The 26,600-nt window shown below is 42.7% G+C and overlaps 1 protein-coding gene across 1 annotated transcript; it reads left to right on the top strand.

Moving 5' to 3' along the window:
• Nucleotides 1-721: 721 nt before the first annotated feature.
• On the top strand, nt 722-25,948 carry LOC107294324 (neurotrypsin-like). The gene is made up of 14 exons (XM_029285592.1): nt 722-752; nt 6,101-6,337; nt 7,885-8,008; nt 8,707-8,879; nt 11,746-11,893; nt 12,016-12,194; nt 12,508-12,652; nt 14,055-14,257; nt 15,489-15,630; nt 17,600-17,805; nt 19,351-19,429; nt 21,048-21,170; nt 21,337-21,617; nt 25,598-25,948. Exons 1-14 carry the CDS (start codon nt 722-724, stop codon nt 25,903-25,905), a joined length of 2,379 nt encoding a protein of 792 aa, XP_029141425.1. The 3' UTR covers nt 25,906-25,948.
• The last annotated feature ends 652 nt before the right edge of the window (nt 25,949-26,600 follow it).

Genomic DNA, 26,600 nt, shown 5'->3' on the forward strand with positions numbered 1-26,600 from the left:
TTGGTCTAACTAACTAACATAGCCAGTAGAGTGTAAACATTGGTCAAAGTGTTGGGCTTGGACAAGAAAATGCAAATTTAAGCCCCCAACTGACTATAGTTTAGCAGGTGGCTTTGGGTCATTCATCTTCTCTTAACTGACCCTATTTCATAGGCTCTTGTGAAGATAAAATTAAACATACTGTCAGGTACATAGACGTCAGCCTGTTGACAGGAAGAGGCTGGAAGAGGAATAAAAATGTAGGTAATTAAGCCATCTTTGCATATTGTTTCCCCACTTGTCTTGGAAGCTATCTTTGGACAAAGATCCTATTTAGCCATTTAGCCATTAGCGCACACTCCTTTATCCTGCAATGTACTGTTCTTGAGAATCTGATCACTAACCCAAAGCCTAATTGAAATAATTCTGTATTTTTTGTTGAAGGAGAACTAGCAAATGTACTGTATTCGTTTTCTGATCTATTTTTGTTATTTTGTCCAGATATATTAATACTGCAACTGTGTACAACAAATGTCAGCATTAAGCATTCATCATGAGAATAGTGTGGTTTATTAATCATCTTTCTTCTTCTATAAAGAGAAATGACTTTCTACATTTGACCACTTTTTAGGAGATCTCTACCTACTGTACCTCCATGTTGTACAGATTTTTTAAATGGTTCAATAGCCAGAGTTTACTTTTATTTACTGATAGTGAAAGCACACGAATGTGGCAAGCAACCATGCATTATTACGTCTATGCTAATAGTTACAGTAAAGCAATCACCCAATATTTTCCTGTATGGGATCACCGTTCCACAATAGTACCCACCTGTGGGCAGTGAGTGTAGTGCTGGCAAAAAGTGCAGATTTTAATATCTTAACATACCTACAAAGCCTTGGATAGACTTCATGAGATTCTAGGAAAGAAGATGGGAAATGTCAGGTTGACTTTGTTATTCCAGAAGAGAAGACAAGTAGTGGGTCTAAATTAAAAGGAAGGAGATTTGAGCTAGACATCAGGAAGAATCTATTACAATAATGGTGAGATTGGTTTGACAATGGCTTTTGCCAAATGGCCATCAGTTGGGAGTGCTGTAGTAGATATAATTGGGATTATGATGTCTGGCATTGAGAAAGATTGGTCTTGTCAGGCACAAGTTCAGAGTTCAAGCCACTTCAAGTTTATTTCATGCTAACTATGGAAGGTAGCAGAAGAATCTGATCTACTAACAGTCAAGGCAAATTGATGCTGGGATAAGAGTCAATGAATTCAAGAGGGTCTGGACTCTTGTGGGAGCGGAGCAACTCCAAACTGATGACGCATTTGACCCCACCCTCAGGCTCAGCCTGGTCATTTCCAATATGTCTAAGTTGATTTCTGATCTTATTTCCGCCATTTTACACCTTTGAGTCTATCTTGATTCTGGGTAACTTCTTCAACTATCCCTACAGTTTTCTTGAGCACACTTTTGGCAGTAATTTGTGCTTGCCTTCTTCCTAGAGAGATGGCCCAGGTCACCCAGCTGGTCTTGTGCTTGAAGTGGGACTTTGGCATTCGTTCTCAAAGACTCACAAGATATCTAGCAGCAACAAAAACGAATAATTTGATGTTTCTTTGAGATTTTGACCCATGTCAAAGTAGTTAGTTTGCAGATGCATCTTGCTCACAGATACCATCTTCCTGATCCCTTTCACATGTTGCTGGTTCTCAAAAATACTTGTGATGACAGCTTAGTGATCTGTTAAAAGAAAAGGCTAAGAATGAGTCCTTATAATCTTGTCTGCCTCCATATATTTACAGACACTTAATCTGCAAAATTCAGTATTCTTTTATCTACATTTTCCTGCTGCTTAATCCCTTTGATGAGAAAGAGCCTACAAGAGTCACACTTTTTATTTAAAAATATGTTATGAAGATTTCCAAACACTGACTATAGGTTCTTAAGAAAGCAAGATCAGAGGGGCCTTCCAGCCAAGTCATAAATCCCTTTCCACCTCTTCAGCTGCTTCCAGACGGACCTTTTAACATGCAGCATGCATGCTTGTTTGTTTAGAGCAATTTCACGGAGTGTCCAGATGACACCAACATCCTTACTTTTATCTTTCTTTTGTCCTTTCTTTGTTTGAATGTGAGTAATCCATTTTGGATTGGTTCTTCAGAGGGGAGATCAGCATACAAGATGATATCTCGTACAAGGGTCCAAGAGTCATAGTGCCAACGTCTGTGAGAGCAGAGATGTTATTGCACATACACTCAAGCCACTTTGGGGGTGAGGCATGCTACAGACCAGGGCTTTTCAACCTTTTCACTCATGGTACCACTTTTAGGATATGGCAATATCCGAGTACCACCAGTCGCCTAGCAAGGTATCAAAAACTTGATGACCAAAAAAAAAAAAAAAGGAAAAAAGTGATAAAGTAGAGGTAGTCCTCGATTTACAACAGTTCGCTTAGTGACTGTTTGAAGTTACAAGGGCACTGAAAAAAGTGCCCCCCCAAGCCACAGCCGAGCAAGACACCTGCCTGCCCACCCAGCAGCGCTCTTCCTCCTGTCCGAGGTTTTCATTGCTCTGAGCATTTCTGTTGAGGATTGGCGGCGGGGGTGGGGTGGGATTTGGTTTTTATTCTCCCCGTCTGCTGGGTGGTTGCAGCAGGTTTTGGTCACTTCACATGACCCTGGGACACTGTGACCGTCATAAATATGAATCAGTTGCCAAGCATCTGAATGTAAATCACAAGACCCTGGAGATACTGCAACATTCCAGCTGATTGGCGCTTCTTCAGGGCTCAGCAGAAGCACCAGAATCAGCGCCAAGCTCCAGCTGGAGCCCGGTGCTGATCCTGGCACTTCCGCTGAGCCCTGACAGCCCTGCAGCTCCAGCCGTCTCTCGTTCAGGCTTGTGCGGTGCTGCCACCGGTTCAGCTCATTCCCCTCCTCCGCTACCACTTTTCTAGGATGGTCGCGTACCACCTGCCAGGTGCCAATGTACCACAGGTGGTACCCGTACCACTGGTTGAAAAGCTCTGCTATAGACAAGCTCGTGATACTCTTTACTGGCCTAACATGCAAGGTGAAATCAAAGACTTTGTTAGCAATTGTCCCACTTGCAATGTATATGCACATTTGCCACAAAAGGAAACCATGGTGTCACATGAGATACCTTCACGTCCTTGGGAGATCGTCAGTACAGATTTGTTCAACTATGCAAGAAAAGAGTACCTGATATTAGTTGATCATTATTCAGACTTTGGGGAAATTGAACTTCTTCCTGGCTTGTCTGCTGAAACCACCAAGATATGACAAATCAGCCAGAGATTTGCCAGAATTTAATATTGGGGAATGAATCCGTATGAAACCGCTGCCTGGAGATTGAACAGGTCGATGGAAAATGGGTATCTGTTTCCAACAGATGGCACCACGCTCCTATCTAGTGGACGTTGATGGAACCCTTTATCATCACAATTGTGTGGATCTGTGTGTGGCTGAGCAACCTGGCTCACAGCCTGACTCTCCATATCCAATGGACAGGCCAGACTCACCTGGTATTACCCAGCCACACTTACACACTGGCAATAGGGAATGCACAGTATTGATGCCATAGACCAGGGGTAGGCAACCTTGGCTCTTTTATGACTCGTGGACTTCAACTCCCAGAATTCCTGAGCCGGCATGGCTCAGCTTGGAAACCTCTTCCTCCCCCTCAGCATGGCTGGCTCAGGAATTCTGGGAGTTGAAGTCCACGAGTCATAAAAGAGCCAAGGTGGCCTACCCCTGCCATAGACCAATGCTAATGACAGTCCTGAACGAGCCGGCATACCTGACAGCAGTCCAACGCAGAATGTCCCGGTGAGTAGTGAGAAGAGCCCAGCAATCTCAGCGAGGTCGAAGAAACTCTTAGTACAAAGAGGGCCAATCTTCACCCGTAGTAGCAGATGGTCGCAACCGCCCAACAGACTTAACCTATAGGAAGCTCTCATCCAAAATTTCACAATGTCGTTTGGTTCACCTGAAAAAGAGAAGATGTTACAAGTGTTATGTTTATCTTATATCAGTGATGGCGAACCTTTTAGAGACCAAGTGCCCAAACTGCAACCCAAAACCCACTTATGCATCGTCGGGTGCCGGGTGGGTGTGGCCCATTGGCTAGGTGTGGCCCATTGGGTGGGCGTGGCTGCGGTGGTAACGGCAGACTGGGTGGGACTAAAAAGTTCAATCAATCAATTCCAACTTTACAAGATCTTTTTTTTTCCCGCGAGAAGTTGAAATTGACTGATTGAACCTTTTTTTTTTTTTTTTGCACACAGCGGCGGAGGCCTAAAGCGAAAAGGTTTTATAAAACCCAGCTGAAGGTCTAGGACAGGGGCGACGGCACACGTGCCCACAGAGAGGGCTCTGAGTGCCGCTTCTGGCACCCATGCCATAGGTTCACCACCACTGTCTTATATGCAGCTCTATCATTCATCTCTATTGTATTTGTTTCCTGTGTCACATTGCTACTCTATGATTGATCTTTATTGTTCCTGTGATGCATTTCCTGTTCCAGTGGCTCTCTCTCTCTCTCTCTCTCTCTCCCCTGGAGGCTTTTATACAAGCTCTAGGTCAGGGTAGGCAGCTTTGGCTCTTTTATGACTCGTGGACTTCAACTCCCAGAATTCCTGAGCCAGCATGGCTCAGCTTGGAAACCTCTCCCTTTCCCCTCAGCATGTCTGGCTCAGGAATTCTGGGAGTTGAAGTCCACAAGTCATAAAAGAGCCAAGGTTCCCCACCCCTGCCCTATATCAGGGGTCCTCAACCTTGGCAACTTTAAAACTTGTGGACTTCAACTCCCAGAATTCCTGAGCCAGCATGGCTCAGCTTGGAAACCCCTCCCTTTCCCCTCCGCATGGCTGGCTCAGGAATTCTGGGAGTTGAAGTCCACGAGTCATAAAAGAGCCAAGGTTGCCTACCCCTGCTCTAAGTGTTCAAACACATATTTTGGACAGCAACTCACTCTTGTAAATTGCCTCAAAAACAGCTCAAGGAGGGGTTAACACATCAGTTACGTCAATACAAGAATTGTACTTGGTGTTCAGGATCCCAGCTGAGTCTCAGCCAAACCCTTCGATAAGGTGAAGCTTGAGCCGTAGTGGGATTTATAGAGTCAGAAACTCTACATCCTCTGTGCTACATAAAAAGGGCTCTTTTAAGAGAAATTTTGGTCATCCACTCAATTTTTATGTAAAAAAATAATCTGTTTGTTTTTGTTCTTTCTTCTGCCTTACCCAACCTCAGTCTGTCTTAGGATCCCAGCCCGATCAGAATCAATTGCAGAATGCAGGTAAGAATCTAAGTGATGAAGTTTCTATTACTAACAAATAAATATATTATTTCTATATCATTGAAGATCATTTTCCATTAAGTGGCTCTATAATTGTGTCATCAACATGTCTGGGTTTTGTGTGATGTATGATGTGACCAAGACAGTCTTGTATTGAGACCAAAATTCAGCATCCTGAAATTTCCAATTGAGTCTTCAAAGCAAATATGAAGCTAGAATGAGGTATCTATTTTAACTCAAAGACCAAACTGACGTCAATGTATCATTCCTCCTTCATCCTCATCCTCCTCCTCTTTTACCAATTAGGGTGTTGAGGAAAGCATGCTAAATGATTACTAGAAACTTGCCAAACCTCACTGGTCTCCACTGACCCCTCTTCATATAAAATAAACACCCATTTATATAAAGTATTCAGATCAAGGAATTTAACAGTCCATAGTGCCTAATGTCTTAGAAATACATGCACTTGTCCAGTGACAAAATGCAACATATCCTAAATGACAATTCTGCAGCAATATCCTGTCATGGCTTTTCCATGCCAGGGTGAGTCATTTGCAAAGACCTTGTTGCTTTTAGTCTTCCAGATCAGGTTTAACCAGAAGAAGGGAGGGAGGCAGGAGAGAGAGAAAGACTGCAGGTTCCTCTGCTTTGCCTACTAAAATCGTATCACAAAAAAGATGGCTGTTTTCTGGTTCCGCACTACTTTCAGAGGAAAACAAAGGATAATAAATAACTTTCCATTACAGATGCTAATGCAAGCTGATAATCAAACTAAACATGAACATTCTCTTCCGCTTTCAGCATTTGCTCTCTGTGACATGGAGCCTTCTGGATACTATAATGGAAGCCTCACCACAACAGTATCTGGGTCAGTTTGCTTAAACTGGTCAGATTTCCCTGATTACATCCAGCAGTATCCAAATCGGGGACTAGGAAACCACAACTACTGCAGGAATCCAGATGGGGGACCCACCCCTTGGTGCTTCTACCAACTCACTTCAGGAGCAACTGGCTGGGCAAACTGTGATTGTAGCCAGGGTAAGCATCACAGGCGAAAGTTGGGGTGGCGTTAATGACTGTAAAAGGAGGGCTTAAAGAGAAAAAAAATGTTGTTGTTGTTGTTAGTTGCGAAGTCGTGTCCGACCCATCGCGACCCCATGGACAACGTTCCTCCAGGCCTTCCTGTCCTCTACTATCTTCCGGAGTCCATTTAAGCTCACGCCTATTGCTTTTCCATCTCTGCTTGCCATTCACGTCATCGGCTGTCTCAACTGCCCTGGATGAAGGTCACTTCTTTGACTCTCCCCTCCTGGTCACCTTTCTCGCCAGTGCCAATGGACCATCTGAGTCAGAGAGGTCCAACTTGGGGAGCCCTTGTGGAGGCTTCCCCCCAGCATTCAGTTTCCTCCTGATCACTGCCTTGAGCTGACATTGCTTGCGAGGTCCCCACAGTAGGGCTAGGTGCCTCTCTGGGTTGACCGAGTTTGCAGATTCCGCTTAATGTAAGGACCTGCCCCAGCTGGTCCCTCAGGAAGATAAAATTCTTGATTCCACTGAGGTTAATCAAAAGAACTTTTACTGAGAGAAAGCAGTTGCAGAAAAGTCTGGTGGAATCTGAACATCTCACACAAAGAGTAAAGCAATTCTTTCATTTTCCCCAAAACCAACCCCCCTAACCAGTCCACCGGCAGACAATGTGATGCTGTAGGGATGTTAAGACAATGCTGAGATGCTAGGTAGATAACAAGTCACTCTCAGGGCAGGGAACCAGGCTGGAACCGGCTGGGAAGGAGTCTCTATCTTCTTTGAAGACAATGTTGTTAGTTGCAAAGTTGTGTCCGACCCATCGTGAGCCCACGGACAACGTTCTTCCAGGCCTTCCTGTCCTCTACCATCTTCTGGAGCCCCTTTAAGCTCACGCCTACTGGTTCAGTGACTCCATCCAGCCCCCTCATTCTCTGTCGCCCCCTTCTTCTATTGCCCTCAATCTTTCCCAGCATTAGGCTCTTCTCCAGTGAGTCCTTCCTTCTCATTAGGTGGCCAAAGGACTTGAGTTTCAACTTCAACTTCGAAGAGAAGCCCCCTCCCTAATTCCCAAGCGGTTACAGCAAAAGCGAAAACATGCAAAGAATGGCAGAAACCTTCCTCCCCCCTCCAACAGAATGGCGGGACACCAGCATTGTGGACCTGACAACCACTCTCTTTCCGGTGCAACCTTTTCATTTCATTCATCAAAAAGGTTGAATGACATCGGATACAAATATAATAAATAAACATGGAAAAGCCAAGTACAGAGAAGACTTTGGTCTTATGAAGAATTCTCAAGTTGTGATTTATTACTGATAGAAAACAAGAAACTAGCAATCATTTTCCTTTGCAGCAGTCAGTGGACGTTCCTTTTCTCATATGGCAGAAAAAACATTGATAAAAATCTGTGATAAACCTGTATCCTCCCAAGCCCGGTGGAATTTCCTCCCTACTCCATGGCAGCTGAAGAAAGAGGCCTGAGTCCTTTGGGAAGGACATTATGCAACCTTTTTGCACATTCTGTTCACCTGATTCCTTTGGTCTCTTTGCTCTGACAGATTCGGTGCGACTGACGGAAAGTGGCAGGGTGGAAGTGTACTACAATGGGCTGTGGGGGATGATCTGTGATGATGAGTGGACCAACCTGGATGCCAGTGTGGTATGCCAACAACTGGGGCACAGGTAAGGAACATGTCATTGGACTGGGCCACCTTTGTTTTTCTCAAGAGAAATGAACTTTCTTGAAAATTGAGAAACTAAAAAAAATAGTAGAAGTCAATTTTATATATATATTTGTTTTCGTAGATTTTCACGGGTACAGGTATGCAGGTCTTGGCATATTCGGGTCTTTTCCCGTGTAAGATTGAGAGTAAGATGACGAGTGGGACCTCATCGAAACGTAGCCAAGATATAAAATTTTGGATTGCCAACAAAGAATTAAGGGAGACTGGAATAGCTATTTCGAGCTAATTAGCTCTCATCAGCCAGACATACCCTTCTGAGATTCGAACCTGAGGAAGATTTCTTCCTCCCATATTTAAGCCGACAGGGTGCATCAAAACACTCAAGATATATATATATAATCAGATAAAAACAAAGAGCTCTGGGATGTAAGATAAAAGACTTTTTTTTATTAATTGCTGAGCTTTCCTTAACAACCTGTTAACATCATCAGAGCAAAGGGCTAAATGAGAAGGGGGGGATTATGTGCATAAATTTACATAACAGTTTAAAAACGGTTGCAGTGAGGCATGTGCACATAGCGTGCTTAAGAAGCTCTTAAAGGCATAAAGCAGTCATATATATATATGGAAGAAAGCTGTATCTTAACATAGCCTATTATTGTCTGTGGAGTCACTGCACTTTCTGCTTTTGAATAGTGAAACTGGCACAGCCCTAAGACAGAGTCCTTCCAGTCCGGAGCTGTTACCCTTCCATTTTCAATCTGCAAACTGTCGTGGTGATGAGAAGATGCTGTCCCAGTGCAGTTACCAGGAAATATTCAGAGCTTGTATCCAGGGAACTGCTGGGGCCACTTGTGGCTCACCTCAAGGTAAATTTGAGGATAAATACATGGATAATATTCCTATTCCGTTTCTTTTAGCAAAGCAGAAAGCCAATAATCCTGGAAATTTTGCTGCATCAAAGCAAAACTACAAAATAACGTTGTTTGGTAAAGGGGCATTGTCAACCCTTTGAGAAGATTCTTCAAGGATTCTAAAAGGGAATCAAAGCAAAGCAAGCTTGGGGTTTGTTTGTTTTTTTGAAAAAGTTTTATTTATTTTCTAATTTCACATTTAAATATTTGAAAAGCAACGTGGCGGCTGAGTTGATCAATAATTCAATAACATACAAATATCTTTCGTACAGATCTCAAATTATTACATTCAATATTTCCTCTCTTTTCCCTTTGGTATTTACTGTCTCATATTTGAATTAATGCAATTCTTATTATATCGATTAAATAAAAATAACTTTCTTACATTTATCAATCATTTTTGTTTATACATATCCTAGTTGTTTTAACATTCAATCTTTTTAGACAATCAATGTCCTGATTAATTTTTTCCCAATTTTTAATTTCTCATTAATATTTACATTTAACGTTTGGTATGTATAATTTCCAAGTTTTAAATAATCCCAATTCCCTTTATCGCAATTCATCACTAGATCTAACGCTCAGGATACACGTCTTATCATTTGAATTATGAGATAGTAGATATTAAGAGAAGAAGAGAGGAAGTGTTAAATGTTGAAATAAGAGAAATTTTGGTTACTAAATTTAAGATATTTGGAAATTATCAGAAAATAAGAATATTATATTGTATTATTAATTGGTTGATGACAGATGGTGAGAATGCAAGCTTGGATTTCTTTTCACACTTTGTTATCCAAGACTAAGCTTGCATTTTACTAATGGTTGCCACCTGTCTTCTCCAGGATCACGTGAAGTGTTAATACCACTTTACAAGGCCTTAGTAAGGCCACACTTGGAATACTGCATCCAGTTTTGGTCACCACGATGTAAAAAAGATGTTGAGACTTTAGAAAGAGTACAGAGAAGAGCAACAAAGATGATTAGGGGACTGGAGGCTAAAACATATAAGGAATGGTTGCTGGAACTGGGTATGTCTAGTTTAACAAAGAGAAGGACGAGGGGGGACATGATAGCAGTGTTCCAATATCTCAGGGGCTGCCACAAAGAAGAGGGAGTCAAGCTATTCTCCAAAGCGCCTGGAGGCAGGACAAGAAGCAACGGGTGGAAACTAATCAAGGAGAGAAGCAATCTAGAACTAAGGAGAAACTTCCCGACAGTGAGAACAATTAACCAGTGGAACAACCTGCCTCCAGAAGTGGTGAATGCTCCAACACTGGAAGTTTTTAAGAAGAGACTGGACAGCCATTTGTCCGAAATGGTATAGGGTTTCCTGCCTGAGCAGAGGGTTGGACTAGATGACCTTCAAGGTCCCTTCCAACTTTACTATTATTATTATTATGATTATTATTATTATCTCTGTACTGCTCTACAGGCATTTGTGAGGGAGATAGGTGAAGTTGGCATCTGAGATAAGTTGATCAAAGCCCCTTCCCCTTTGATGCAAGTCACAATGCATGTAAGGGGGGCAGGGCTTCATAATAGGGATACACCCACCACCTTGACCGTGCCTGCCTGCTCCTGCACATTGATCCTGATCATAAAGCGCTGTGATGAACAAAGCAATGAAAGAAAGGAATCTGCCTGTCTGAAGAACAATACCATCTTTGCTTGCTGTCACTGGAAAAACAGCACAGTTTTCACGCTTCCATGATCATTTTGTGTACCGTTCTGGATCTCACCATGGTATATTTCGGATCAAAAAAATCATAGGGTGTAACATATTCAAGACAAGCTTTATTTATTTGTTCATTTGTTTATTAAATTTATATGCCATCTATCTCGTTATCTAAAGCATCTCTGGGCAGCTTTCAATAAAATCATAAATAAAAAAACCATTAACAGGATAAAATAAAATAAAAAACTAGTAAACAAGTTTTGAAACTTTTCGTAGGAGCTCCGGTCCAAAAGTTGATAGCTTCCAAGAAAGCTGAGGAAATTGTACATGAGACATACAGCATGATGTATTCTAGATGTTTAATTGCTGATAAGCAATTCCAGACTATGCAAACACTCATTTTTCACTCAGAATCTTCCGCCATTTTGTTTAGGTGAATAAGGTGTTTGTACAGAACACTGTACAGAATCTAGGTAATTTAGGTAAATAAAATAATTGTTTAGTAATGGTGTGCTACTCAGAAGGAATGAGCACATTGACCTGATGAAGAATATATGAGTATATAAGGAACGGTTGCTGGAATTGGGTATGTCTAGTTTAATGAAGAGAAGGACGAGGGGGGACATGATAGCAGTGTTCCAGTATCTCAGGGGCTGCCACAAAGAAGAGGGAGTCAAGCTATTCTCCAAAGCGCCTGAAGGCAGGACAAGAAGCAACGGATGGAAACTAATCAAGGAGAGAAGCAACCTGGAACTAAGGAGAAACTTCCTGACAGGTAGAACAATTAACCAGGGGAACAACCCGCCTCCAGAAGAGGTGGATGCTCCAACACTGGAAGTTTTTAAGAAGAGACTGGACAGCCATTTGTCTGAAATTGTATAGGGTTTCCTGCCTGAGCAGGGGGTTGGACTAGATGACCTCCAAGGTCCCTTCCAACATTATTATTATTACTATTATTATAGTTGTTGTACCCTCCTATCCCCTAAAATGTTGACGGTAGATCAAATTGGTATATATTCAAAGAAATACAATTTATGTTGTCAAGAAAAAGATTTATGGTAGTAGCCGAATGGTTCTATTTTGTGTCATCATTGGGATTATTCAGGATTGTGTTCCTTGATTATTCTTGTTCTTTTTGATAAGCAGCTATAGGATCTCCACTTCGTCTGGTAGGAGGCAAAAAAAACTTTGAGGGCCGAGTGGAAGTTTACCACGATGGCTACTGGGGCACCATCTGTGATGATCAGTGGGATGACAAGGATGCTGAGGTGGTTTGCAGATACCTGGATCTCAGGTAACTTCTTTGAATGAGGACGCTTAAGAGGGCAAGACTATGATCTCTTACATCTTGTTCAAAGCAGTGTTTTCTCTCCTGTTCATCCGTTCTTATGCCGTGTGTTTTTCTCTTCCTCCCAGTGGAATCTCAAGAGCTGTGTCTTGGGCTCACTTCGGGAAGGGCTTGGGCCCAATCCTGCTGGATGAAGTTGAATGCTCAGGCAATGAGCTTTCACTAGACCAGTGCAAGAAGAGTGATTGGGGGAAACACAACTGTGACCATGTTGAAGATGCTGGGGTTATTTGTGACTCCTTTGTAGGTAACTACTCTGCCAAATATATAGCTGGTTTGAAGGCTGCCTTTATGACCTCCTTTTCTGAAAATGGTATGGACCAGGGGTAGGCCACCTTGGCTCTTTTATGACTCGTGGACTTCAACTCCCAGAATTCCTGAGCCAGCCACGCTGAGGGGAAAGGGAGAGGTTTCCAAGCTGAGCCCTGCTAGCTCAGGAATTCTGGGAGTTGAAGTCCATGAGTCATAAAAGAGCCAAGATTGCCTACCCCTGGTATAGAAGGAAAGTTTTAGGATTTCTTGCTAAAAAAAATTTGTTTCCATCTCTTGCAACATAGCAGAAGGAACAATCCGATTGGTAGGAGGCCTCCGTCCAAGTGAAGGAAGGATAGAGATCTACCACAATGGAGGATGGGGATGTGTTTGTGATGATGGCTGGAAGACAGGAATCAATGCTCAGGTTGCTTGCAGACAATTGGGCTTCAGGTAAGTAAGTAGAGTCTATTGTCAATTGCCAAAGTGTCACTGTTTGCAAATCAATTTCAACTGTGCCTCCGGTTTCAACGGTCACAAATATCTTGACTGTAACAGGATGCAATATCTGAATTGTGCCAAAGTGTTCTGCACATCACTGTCTCTGCTTAATGCGTATACAGTAAAAGCAGAAGTCTGTGCTTCCCAGTGTTAGAAAAAAGAGGAAAAGATTGGGAAAAAAGGAGAAATGAGAGTATTAAAGGAGGAACGTTAAAAGAGACCCAGTTTGGCCTAGTGACGAAAGTCCCAAGCTAGAAATCAGGAGATTGTGAGTTCGAGTCCTACCTTAGGGATGAAAGCTGGCTGGGTGACTTGGATTAATCACTCTGCAGGGTTGTTGTTCTTGTAGAGAAAATAGGAGGAGGGAAGAGTATTAGGGATGTCCACCCCTTTGAGTTATTTATAAAAACAATAAAGGCAGAAAATTAAATAAATAAACGATTCCGTTATATTTAGTTCAAGCAGTTCCACCTAGAACAGTGGTGGCGAACCTGTGGCACGGGTGCCAGAGGCGGCACTCGGAGCCCTCTCTGTGGGCACACGTGCCGTTGCCCCAGCCTTGCCTCCTCCCGTGACCCCCTCCTCACCAGAGTGGCCCACGCGGAGCAGCGCAGCCAAGGACATGGTAGCCAGGCAGCATAGACAAGACTCTGCCCTCATGCCCCATTGCGCACAGTTGATGCTGTGGGACGTGGACAGAGGGCATGGCCGCCATGGTGCTGCTGGGCTGCCTGGGCAATCTGTGGCAGGCCCTGGAGGTGGTGAGTGTCCCTGTGGGCAGGCGGGGTAGGGGTGGGGCAGGGGGTGGAGCGGGGGCAGGGGCAGTTTTTGGGCACTCGGTCTCTAAAAGGTTCGCCATCACTGACTTAGAAGTTCCACTGGTTTATTAAAATGAATTAAAAATAAAACACTGTTTATAACTATTATATTGCCTGTACGTGCGAGCCAGGGGTTGGACTAAAAGCCCTCCGATGTCCCTTCCAACTCTGATATTCTATTATAATGTTATTCTACCAGCTCATATATACAGTACGTGTTTGAAGGATTTTTTTTGTAACATCTTCTAATGCAGTGTTCTACAACCCTGGCAATTTTAAGACGTGTAGACTTCGACTCCCAGAATCCTCCAGCCATTAGGCTGGCTAGGGAATTTGGGAATCGAAGTCCACACATCTTAAAGCTGTGAAGCCTGAGCAACACCTTTCTGATGTTTTGAGAATGAACTCACGCAAAGCAGCACCTTTGCTTTACAAATATGTTTCTTCTTTAAATTGGGTTCATGCACTTCTTCCCAAAGAATAGAGAGTCCTTGTTGATTAGAGTGATTAGACTATTTTATGCTTTCTTTCTTCAGTGGTCCTGCCAGGCTGGCATCAAAGGGTGAATTTGCGCCAGGCCAAGGTTTCATCTTGCTGGATGATATGGCTTGCACAGGCACGGAGTCATATCTGATGGACTGTCCCCACAGTAACTGGGGCCAACATGACTGCTCACATGAAGAAGATGTGGGAATTCGCTGTTCCCTGGTTAGCAACAAGATCACTGAAGATAAAACTGGTAGGGAGCTGAAAGGGCACACCCCAAAATTATTATTCGTTGCCACTGATGTTTTTGTCTTTAGTGGTGATAACGGGTGTTCTGCAGATTTGTTTATTTTTGTCTGACCTCAGAACAAAATGGAGGGATGGAGTTTAATTTTAATATTCAATAGGCAAAGAACTTTGAATTTTCTGTCTCTTCCTGTCTGTCGTTTCAGGCAACTTTTCCAACCCTGGCCCATGGCAAGGTAAGATGGTAACTGGCAAAATTCCCCTCGCTTGTTTCAAATCTATCTATCTATAAATAAAAATGTAAATGTTCGTTTGTTCAAAATCTTAAATCTCCGAAAGTTCTTCACTGATTGCTTTGAAATTTTGACGCAATGTTGCATTCGAATACGCGCGTGTTTTTATATACCTATATTATATAGATGTCATACCTGTGACAGGTAAAAACATGCTTTTTTTGAAAAACAGCGCCATCTGTTGGACGTAAAAGCAACACACGCTTTTACCAGACTGAGCCACAGCAACGCGTGGCTGGGTACAGCTAGTATATATATATGTTTCTAATTATGTTAAAAATGCGAATCCTGGGTAAAGCCATGCAATAAAAATAAATAGATTTGAACACCAGGATAATATCAAACTAAAAGCTGTTTAATATAAGTACTGAGCTTTCGTTGGATAGCACTGCCGACATCATCAGAGCATAAAAGCAAGTTAATGGGAGTTCTCTATTCGTCCATATATATATGCTGCAAAAATTAGATATGTAAGCATATGTCCCCGTTTATACACCTCTGGGGCAGATGGAAGACTTGCATGCAGTTTGGACATGACAGAAAATGGTGGTAAGCGAGTCAAAGGATTTTGTCCTCCTTTCCAATATATTTTTGGCCTTTAAAATGTGTTAATCCCTTTAAAAAACTACTGTAAGCGGGAAGGAATTAGTACTTCAGAGTAACTTCCAGATGTTTTTCCTTCTCCAGCAGCCTCACATTCTCTCCCCCCCTTCACCACCATCAATAAGAACAACAACCTTGTTGGTTAAGTTGTCCCAGTTCTTGTCTCCCTTCTAAATTGTGGTGTATCACAGAATGGCTATCTTGTCTTGGCCCTCTCCACCCTGGCAGTGTTAACCGAGTCTTGTTGCCTCTCTAGATTACATTATTTCCAAGTTATTCATCAGCTTACTTCAATATTAGCTCTTTCTTCTGGGTCTCTTGAAGTACGGCTTTAACTTACAGGGCTTCTGGTGCGGCTGGCGGATGGGGACCACGCCAATGAAGGCCACGTAGAGATTCTTCTGAACGGAGAGTGGGGCAGAATTTGTGCTGAAGGCTGGACAGAGAGAGCTGCAGCTGTGGTTTGCAGGCAGCTGGGCTACAGGTAACTGGACAGCAAGATTCTCTTGAGGAAAAAGTGGATTTATGTGAAGTCAATTTCTGAGTAATGATGGCCAGATCTGGTCCTAGGTTCTGCCTTGGCTTACCTTTTCCACTAAGCAACCAAGTCAGAAGATCATTTAAAAGCAATGTATTAGAATACGCTGATAAAGTGGGGTCTTCCTATTGTTGGAAGAAAGGTCTTCATTGTGGCTCATCCAAGCTGGGAATAAACATGGTAACTGCTTTGGGAAGGAGGTTGTAGTTTATTGAAGAGGGGAGTCAGAAAAAGAGGAGAGAAAAAAAGGGCTGAACATATGTAGGGAGTAGGTTTTTATACCCTCTGGAGTTTTTTGTTTGGAGTTGTTCCTGTGGCATGAACTTTGACCTGAGTCTGAGTGTGCCTTTCTGGTATTTTGATGGTGATGGGTCAACCTTATTATGTCCAAAGGGTCATATCCTGCTTCCCTGGGGCTGATGACTCTTAGAGTTTGGATGGGGTATGTAGATTTTAGGTCTTTGTCCTCTTAATCTCCTAGCTCCCTGGATTTACATCTGCATCTCTATAGAGCTGGTTCCTGCTTGGGGAAGAGAGACCTGGGGCTATTAAGAAACCTGGGCATGCTTTCCTGCCTCTTCAAGATCCTTTGAGAAAATATATTTTCTTGCCCTTTTGATATTTCCTTCTCGGGGGGGGGGGGTGTGACTTACCACACTATGAAAAGGGAAAACCAGGAAAAATGGCTTACATTTACGTTTATAGTTAGCACAACAAAGACCTTCAAAGCAAAAGCTGATGGGTTTAGAAATGGTCATCTATCCAGTTACCTGACAAGAATAAAAACATCCCATAATATGCCAGTAAAAGCCATTTTTCAAGTATTACAAAGTCCATCTTCTGTGGCCCTCTATACCAACTTTATGTCTTTAGAATGGTTTGGCAAGAATGAAGTTCCATTTTGGAAAAAATGTTGGCGTTTTGGGAGCATTGAGAGGCAAAAATAGGTGCCTAGAACACCTATTCCGTACCTTAAAACCCTCACCTGTCCCACACACCATGGCTCCTGTCCCGCCTAGTTTTATAATGTGGCCCTCGTCAGGCTTCACTCTAATTGAGAACAGGCAAGTATAGCTCTCAATCTGATGGCAAATGAGAGTTGTTGCCAGGTTATATATGTAGGTATTAGGGCAGATGGTGGAACTATTTAAAGGGCTGGAAATTATCCTTGCCCTTTTTTTTTGTGCAGAAATTGCATCGAGATTTGATTTAATGTGCAAGTACAGTTGTGTGTATCTTGGTTGCTATTCTGTCTGACCGTAGTTCCATATTTTTACTTGAGTTCCTTTTTGAACAGCAGCTATAGGAATGTAACCTTAAAGTGGACTGTGTGTGTATATTGCAATTTGCTCTCTCTTTCCTTAACAAAAGGTGATCAGACTACCTGAAGGTTTATAAAGATGCTATTTTCTTTGTTTGCACAGGGATTTCCAACTTTTGGAGGTGTGTGGGGGGGCTGATAAAGTCTTGTTGGGAAGGAGAGGCTTCAAGCCCGGTGTACTGTGCCTTGTGCCTTGTGCCAGGCTGGCTCAGATGTAATTGGTGTCTTTCCCCAGGCATGGCTTTTGCATATGAGGAAAAGGCAGGTGTCTACCACACCCCAGGAGGAGAAAAATTTGTTCTTTTGGCAGATCTCTCACTTGCCTTGAATTTAACAGTCCTGTTAGGTCCAAACCCCAAAACTCATCTCTTCCTTTGTTCTATGCAGGTTGGGGCTTTTGTAGTCTGAAATCAAAAAGCAAGCAAAGCCTTTTGGGTTTCAGTTCTGCCAAATTGTGGCTTATCCAGAACAGATCAGCAGAACCTCTGGTACATGATCTTTGTTCCAGACTTGAAATAAAATCTTGTCTGGTTTTATACATGCTGCTAGCCTGTAATGACTTCCTGGTTAATTTAAGCAAGTCTCTCCTTCCAGTGGTACGGCAGTAACCGTCTATAGGCCTTATTCAGAGACATGGCAAGTACCCATCCACCTGGGCACTGTGGAATGTTCTGGAACTGAGCACACCTTGGGAGAGTGCACCATCCATCAAAGTGGTCAACACAACTGCTGGCAGAAGAAAAGTGCACGTGTGATGTGTGACTACATGGGAAAGGGGAGCCAATTTATAAGGAACGACGGTAAGTCTCTTCGCCTCGCCTTCTTGGGCATAAAACTGGGTTTCCATAAATTCATATTGGGTTGCTGCAACTAACAAGCTAACAGGCATATAAAGGGGCAATTAGGGTAGGAAAGCAATATGTAAAGGAATTATTGAAGAAGACCCTCTCCATATCGCTTTGGCTTTGATCTGCAGCTTCTGTGGGCCCCAACTCCTATTTTTTTGTCAAGCATGGAAGTTACCTGGCCATGGGATTATTCTCTGTCAAGAAAATGCAACATCCATGTTTCCAGTGTTGTTGAACTTCAGAATTCAGTGGGTTTCAGGACAGGCCACGCCCCACTCGAGGGCCCCACAATGCTGACACGGCCCAGGCACTTTGCGATAAATAAGTGGGTTTTGGGTTGCAGTTTGGGCACTCGGTCTCTAAAAGGTTCGCCACCACTGGTATAGGGTCTCCTACCTGAGCAGGGGGTTGGACTAGAAGACCTCCAAGGTCCCTTCCAACTCTGTTATTCTGTTCTGTTCTGTTCAGATCTCAGAAAAAAGTCTGGAAATGTTTTTGACCAACCTCTGAAGTATTAGACCAGTCTGAAGAAAGAGTACTAGGCTGGATGACAATAACCAGCTGATATAACTAGACAACTATATCTAATCTGGTCACCATTCTAACTTTACCCTTTAAAATTAAGAATCTTTTTATTAAAATGTGGGATATATGAAAGAGTATAATGTAAAGCCTGTTCTGTTTCAATTAAATCCTTCAATGTTTCTACTGTGGATCTACTGGAAGAAAAACCTCTGTCCAGGGATCTACTCTTTAAAGGGACATGTTTATGTGGAGTTCTGGAGAAATTAAACCACTTCCAGAATGCTTTACAAATGCAGCACCTTATTTGTTATAAAGAGAGAGAAAGAGATTTGCATGCCTTATTTAGAATGTGGCATCTGGCAAGCAGAGATATTTACATAGACATTTGTACATACAGTATATACTGAAAATTCTGGGAAAGATTGAGGGCAATAGAAAGGGACGACAGAGAATGAGGTGGCTGGATGGAGTCACTGAAGCAGCAGGCGTGAGCTTAAATGGACTCCAGAAGATGGTAGAGGACAAGAAGGCCTGGAGGAACGTTGTCCATGGGGTCGCGATGGGTCGGACACGACTTCGCAACTAACAACAACAACTGAAAATGCATTTATTTGGAAAGGAAAGATTGTTTTTAGCTTAAGTTGATAATTCTTGGCTGAAAACTGAGAAAACTGGACATCACATCTGCTTTATCTGTTCCTTTTTTTCCTGCTCTTCCTTTGTGGAATCCTATAGTGAAGATTTTCTTCCTTTCAAAGAAATAGTAATGTTGCTATTTCCACTTTTAATCTCTTAGCACTGTAATGGTGCTAAGGAAAATAGAGTTAAGGAAGACTGTATGCTAGTACCATTTTCCCATCATTTCTAAGGGCAACAATTGACCAAAGGCTGCATCAAATCCAAGGTGGGATTCTTTCACCAGCATTGTGGCTAAAAAAAATTGAGCATTAATCATTTTGGCTTTCTTGGCAGCTTCCAATATTGGCCTGTGTGGTCTTCGTTTGACTCAACACCGCAAAAGAAGAATAATTGGTGGAAACAAATCCTCCAGGTAGCCTGCTTGCTTACTATCATAGAACCCTTATCAACTCATTTTCACCTGTTTACTTCTAGCAGCCTTCAAATATTTATTTAACATCCAAGAAGCTTCTTCAGCTCTGACTGGATGGTGGGGAATGGAAGGATTTATATTCCTTGCAGAAAGCTGGTCATTTGTATTCTTTTAGAGTCGTTGAGGCCACTTGGAGTTTTATCTGTGTCCTCAAGGGTTACCTGAGTGGTGCAAATGGGTGTGGAGCCTTTTTGGAACTGCTAAAAGGACTATGTTGTAGACTGGAGATAGATGATGTCATATCTCTCCCCCTCTGTTGAGAGAGGGCCGTTCAATTTTGACATAGATGGACTACAAATATAAATCCTTCCACTTCCCCACTATCCAGTCAGAGCCGAAGAAGCTTCTTGGATCAGAAGTGAAACATCTTCAAAGAAAAACAAAGTACATTTTTTTTGTTAATTTTGGAAATGGAAAGTGAACAAGTTAAAGAAACAGTGATAAGATGGGCGAAAAACTTTGGTTACAATATAGAACTAGAAAAGCGTCAAAAGCTATGGGAGAGAAATTACAAATTAATAATGTCAGCTTCATATAAAGAAAACTTATATAAAAATGTTCTATAGCAGGGCTTTTCAACCAGTGGTACGGGTACCACCTGTGGTACATTGGCACCTGGCAGGTGGTACGCGACCTTCCTAGAAAAGTGGTAGCGGGGGAAGGGAATGAGCTGAACCGGTGGCAGCACCGCACAAGCCTGAGTGAGAGATGGCTGGAGCTGCAGGGCTGTCAGGGCTAAGCGGAAGCGCCAGGATCAGTGCCGCTTTCCAGCTGATCGGTGCTTCTTCGAGGCTGTCAGGGCTCAGCGGAAGCGCCAGGATCAGTGCCAGGATCCAGCTGAAGCTCGGCGCTGGTCCTGGCGCTTCTGCTGAGCCCAGAAGAAGCGCCGATCAGCTGGAATGTTGCAGCCTCTCCAGGGTCTTGTGATTTACATTCAGGTGCTTGGCAACTGATTCATATTTATGATGGTCACAGTGTCCCAGGGTCATGTGAAATGACCAAAACCTGTTGCAACCACCCAGCAGACAGGGGGGGGGATAAAAACCAAACACCCCCCACCCCACCCCCGCTGCCAATTCTCAACAGAAATGCTCACAACAATGAAAACCTCAGACAGGAGGAAGAGCGCGGCCGGGCGGGCAGGCAGGTGTCTTGCTCGGTTGTGGCTTGGGGGGCACTTTTTTCAGTGCCATTGTAACTTCAAACAGTCACTAAGCGAACTGTTGTAAGTCGAGGACTACCTGTACTTTATCACTTTTTTCCTTTTTTTTTTTTCTGGGTGGTACTCGGATAGTGCCACATCCTAAAAGTGGTACAGTGGGTGACAAGGTTGAAAAGCCCTGGGCTAGAGGAAAGAATGAAGGATTAGGAATTGAATCTGTATTAGCAATGTTCAACCCAGACAGCTCGTTGGTTGAAAAATTAACATATGTATGTAAAAGAAAATCAATAAAATAAAATAAAAAAGAAAGTCCAGTTGCCTCTTGAAAAAGCACCTCTGGGACAATCGTGACCTGGATGACTGAGACTCTCCATAGTCATTGCTTTTCTCTTTCAGGGGAAGCTGGCCATGGCAGGTCTCCTTGCGTCTGAAGGGGATTCATAAAGATGCTCGTTTGCTGTGCGGTGCGACACTTATCAGCAGTTGTTGGGCGGTGACAGCAGCACATTGCTTCAAAAGGTGAGGTATAGCCAGCATCCATCCATGAGTGTAGGATGGCAGATGAGATGTTTTAATTGACTCAACGCCCCTTACGAAAACTCCTTTCTAGTTGAAAGAAAGAGGCCTCCATGAGGTGAAGCATCTTCAGTGAAAACTAACTGGCTCGTGACTCTCTCGTGGGCAGGTTTGGACTAGACGTTCGTCGCTATCTTCTGCGGGTGGGAGACCACCATACTGGCGTGAGAGATGAATCAGAGAGAGAGTTGCCGGTGGAGAAGATCCTCCTTCATAGAAATTATCGGTCGAGCAGTAATGATAATGACATTGCTCTGGTCAGGATGTGGGGCAAAGAGGGCAACTGTCTCTCCTTCAGCCACCATATCTCTCCAGTCTGCCTCCCTGTTGGGAGGCAGAAAGCTGCAGTGGACCGAAAGTCTTGCATCATATCAGGCTGGGGAGATACAGGTGAGTGGTGGGCTGCCTCATAACTTCCACATGGGACAACGAAGGATAAATAGAGAGGTTTGTCCTCCTCCCTATTTGCAACCTTGGATAAACTTTGAGGGCGTTTACCGCCTCGTACAGAATGAGAGTTTCAAGTACACCATAAATAATCAGTAGAAAACAAAAACGGTGGCGTTTTTGTCCAATTAACTTGAAATTAAAATGCATTGCTTTTAAAATGGAGAGAAATGCAACCAGGTCAGTTACGTATAAAACATTTCAATTTAAAGAAGCTTCCCTAATTAATAACCGCCGCGGTGTGAGCCTGTAAACCCGTTGAAGACTTCATTGGTAGAAAGGATAGGCGTGAAATGTGACATGATGATGTATCGTACAGTTCTGATTTATATGATAGACGAGCGTATATATTTTACACCCAGTTGAGTTTCTAAAAAGAATGCCAATAGGAAATCAAGTGAGGGAGATGGCTGGTTTAAAATAAATAAAAACAAACAAATAAGTCCCATTATAAATAAAAGGCCCACTACTATACTCAGAAACACTCCTAGTTTAGATAGTGATGTAGTTTTATTTCAAACAAGAAAATATGACAGATCAATCTTCTAGGCCTGCCAAAGCAACAGAAGGCAAGACAAGAAGCAACGGATGGAAACTAATCAAGGAGAGAAGCAACCTAGAACTAAGAGAAACTTCCTGACAGTGAGAACAATGAACCAGTGGAACAGCCTGCCTTCAGAAGTTGTGGGTGCTCCATCATTGGAGATTTTTAAGAAGAGATTGGACAGCCATTTGTCTGAAACGGTACAGGGTCTCCTGTTTGAGCAAGGGGTCGGACTGGAAGACCTCTAAGGTCCCTTCCAACTGTTACTCTGATGATCTCCAGGTGTGTTGTACTACATTTGCCATCAACTCAGAATCACAGAATCACAGAGTTGGAAGGGACCTTGAAGGGCTTTTAGTCCAACCCACGCTGAGCAGGAGACTGGAAGATTGCTACCATAGTAATAATGGTAGCACTTAGACTTATATATGGCTCCATGGTGCTTTCCTGAGCGATTTACAAATGTCAGCATATTTCCCCCAATAATCTGGGTCCTCATTTTACCGATCTTGGAAAAATGGAAGGTTGAAATCAACCCCGAGCCGGTCAGGATTGAACTCCTGGCTATAGGCAGAGGAAGCCTGCAATTCTATATTCTAACCACTGCGCCACCATGTCTCCTATTGTATCGCCCCTAGTCCTTCTCTTCATTAGACTAGAAATACCTACTATGGGGGATATTTTGTGAAAGTACACCTGGCAAAATGAAAGGGCGATACCCACCAGTTGGAGCCTACAAGCCCTAGCCTTGCTCTTCCTCAGCGTGTCTTTCCAGTAATTGGATGTTAAGGAGGAATATTTAGAACATAGAACATAGAATAATGGGGTTTGAAGGAAGCTTGGGGTTCTTCTAGTCCAGGGCTTTTCAACCTTTTCACCCATTGTACCACTTTTAGGATATGGCAACATCCGAGTACCACCAGTCGCCTAGCAAGGTGTCAAAAACTTGATGACCAAAAAAGGAAAAAAGTGATAAAGTACAGGTAGTCCTCGACTTACAACAGTTTGCTTAGTGACTGTTCGAAGTTACAATGGCACTGAAAAAAGTGCCCCCCAAGCCACAGCCGAGCAAGACACCTGCCTGCCCACCCGGCGGCGCTCTTCCTCCTGTCCGAGGTTTCCATTGTTGTGAGCATTTCTGTTGAGGATTGGCAGCGGGGGTGGGGTGGGGGGTGTTTGGTTTTTATTCTCCCCGTCTGCTGGGTGGTTGCAGCAGGTTTTGGTCACTTCACATGACCCTAGGACACTGTGACCGTCATAAATATGAATCAGTTGCCAAGCATCTGAATGTAAATCACAAGACCCTGGAGAGACTGCAACATTCCAGCTGATCGGCGCTTCTTCTGGGCTCAGCAGAAGTGCCAGGATCAGTGCTGCTTTCCAGCTGATTGGTGCTTCTTCAGGGCTCAGCAGAAGCACCAGGATCAGCACCGAGCTCCAGCTGGAGCCTGGCGCTGATCCTGGCGCTTCCGCTGAGCCCTGGCAGCCCTGCAGCTCCAGCCGTCTCTCGCTCAGGCTTGTGCGGTGCTGCCACTGGTTCAGCTCATTCCCCTCCCCCACTACCACTTTTCTAGGATGGTCACGTACCATGTGCCAGGTGCCAATGTACCCGTATCACTGGTTGAAAAGCCCTGCTCTAATCCAACCCCCTGCACATGACAGGAGACCCTATACCATCCAGACAATGGCTATCCAGTCTCTTCTTTAAAAACTCATTTAAAGTCTCAAATTTAGCAGAAATGGCCAAGATTTCCGCTTATGTGAAGGATCACTCACAAGAAAGATATATTTTGGTTTGGAGAAGATGGATAGATTATATTGAGTGTAAATATGGGACTAAAAAATATCATTTGGTTTTTGAGTAAATTTTGGAATATTATGGTTGTATAAAGGTTAGAATATTTTATTTAGTATTATTTTTAATTANGGGGGGTGGAAGGGTGGGAAGGGGAAGGGGGGGGATTTATATTGTAAAATTTTATAAAATTTTCAATTAAAAAAAAAAACCTCCAGTGATGGAACATCCACAACTTCTGAAGGCAAGTCATTTCACTGGTTAATTTTTCTCACTGTGGGAACTATGAAATGTCTCCTTAGTTCTAGCTTGAATCTTTCCTTGATAAGTTTTCATCTGTTACTTCTTGTCCTGCCCTCAGGCGCTTTGGAGAACGTCTTGACTTCCTCTCCTCTCTCTGACAGCCCCTTAACTATTAGAGGGCTGCTATCATGTCACCCCTATTCATATTTGTATGCTCTCTGTGACTTTCCCTTAAACAGCAACTACTAAAGTAAGAGAAAGAAGGAGTGGGGGGGGGAAGCATTTACTGTTTGAAGGCAGTAAATCCTTCTGTGAGTTGAATGATTATATTTTGTGAATGAATGTGTGAAACAAAAAGTAATGATTTCCCCTTCTTTGCTCTTATTTTTTCTCTTTTTGTTTACTACTCTACCCTGGAACCACAAGCTGATTTGTTGTACCTAAGTGTTATCTCAACATTAACCACAAGAGGGGAGAACAAAAGACTAATCTCTATCAGTAGGCTATTTTTTTTCTTTTTTCTTTTTACATCTTCTCTCTTTTTTTTTATTTCAACATTGCTTATATTCTAGCAGTCCACTTGTAAAGAATAAATAGTATCTGCTACTTTTTATATAGACCTTGTTTTTACACATGATAGATAGATAGATAGATAGATAGATAGAGATAGATAGATAGATAGATAGATAGATATAGACAGACAGACAGACAGACAGACAGACAGATAGATAGATATAGACAGACAGACAGACAGACAGATACACACATACATACACACATACATACACACATGCATATACGCAGACACATTTTATACATTTATGTTTTTCCATTTATTATGATTTTTATATGTATTTTTCTTATAAGTGACACATCTCCACCCAACACATGTTGGTGCTTCCAAAAACACCCCCTTTAATTCCTGGCCTTATTTAGTTTAGCTACAAATTGATTCTTGTTTTCTTGAGAGATTGATGTTTTAAATATATTATTTTACACATTTTAAAATTGTTTGAAATGTAGATCCCGTTCTAAAATTTATTTTTAATTATCTTTGTTAGGTTTTTTAAAGGCTTTTTAACGTTAAAAAAGTGGGATAAAGTATTTTAAACAAGTAAGTTTTGTTATTACAAAAACAAACTTTTCAATCAGAATGTGTTGTTTAAAAAAGCAGGAGTCCAAGATAGCTCACAACAAAATGAACTTTGTTAAAAAAAAAAGCATTATGAACAATAATTAAAAGCCATATCCCATAAAGTTATAATCCTAACCTTGCAATGAATGTTTTTCTATCTTATTGTTCTCTGTAATGAGTTGCATGAATATTAATTATTCTTCCAGGAAGGTCATACTCAAGGATGTTACTCCAGGGAACTGTGCCTCTTCTACCAAGAAAAGTATGTAAATCTCGTTATGGAAAGAAATTTACTAATCGGATGCTCTGTGCTGGAAACCTATCTGAAGACAACCGGGTAGACAGCTGTCAAGGGGACAGTGGAGGACCATTAGTGTGTCAAAGACCAAATACACAATGGGTAATTCTAGGGATTACTTCCTGGGGATATGGGTGTGGGCAAAAAGATTCCCCTGGTGTTTACACAAAGGTCAGCAAATTTGTACCTTGGATCAAGAAAGTGACCAACATATAAGAGGACAGTCAGCCCAAAGATGGATTCATGGTGCTTTTTGAAGTGGGACTAATGCAAGGAGCCATAGCTTTCATTTTTAATTATGGCAGTACCGAAGAGTTTTTCCAATATTAGCCATACATTTTTTCAAGACACGTGGACAAAAATGCCATAGAAATTATTGTAAACTCTGCTATGATTCAGTTTATGAACATATAATATTGCTAGAAGCAAATTTTCTTAAAATCTGTATAAAGCTTACAAGACAAGATTTGTTTTCATCCTATCACCTATGATTACATTATGTTGTTTGCCCCTACTTTTCAGTCTAATCACTTAGGACGGGTCCATCCTAAGTGTCTTTCTGTGATTGTTAAGCCCCTGAGTGCTCCTGCCTGTCTTGTGTGATTGTTTCTTAGGCAACATCTCTTGCCTTCATTCCACAACGCCATCCACACATTGCATTACAGGCTGTGAAAGCGCCAGGTCTCTACTTCAGCCCCAGCTCGGCCACCTCCGAGGAGTGCCGCTGCGCAGTGCAGCCAAAAGAGGGAGATAGGTGGGCAGGGAGTTGTGGTCACAAATGTGAGCAGGCTGCCAAGCACCCAGATTTTGATGACGGAACTGCAGGATTGTTGCAACAGTCGTAACTTCAGGGGCTGGGCCTAAGTACTATTCTTTTAGCACCGCTGTAACTTCAAATAGCCAATGAACGA

This window comes from Protobothrops mucrosquamatus, unplaced genomic scaffold, assembly GCF_001527695.2.
Source record: "Protobothrops mucrosquamatus isolate PMUCROS unplaced genomic scaffold, P.Mucros_1.0 scaffold1910, whole genome shotgun sequence".
NCBI lineage: Eukaryota > Metazoa > Chordata > Lepidosauria > Squamata > Viperidae > Protobothrops > Protobothrops mucrosquamatus.

Excerpts from the sequence above, each read along its gene's own strand:
- LOC107294324 (XM_029285592.1), top strand. The coding sequence starts at position 722 with ATGCATTATTACGTCTATGCTAATAGTTACA. Across the intron at positions 753-6,100 it reads CGTCTATGCTAATAGTTACA|CATTTGCTCTCTGTGACATG; the intron begins GTAAAGCAATCA and ends TTCCGCTTTCAG. Across the intron at positions 11,894-12,015 it reads TGCAGATACCTGGATCTCAG|TGGAATCTCAAGAGCTGTGT; the intron begins GTAACTTCTTTG and ends TCTTCCTCCCAG.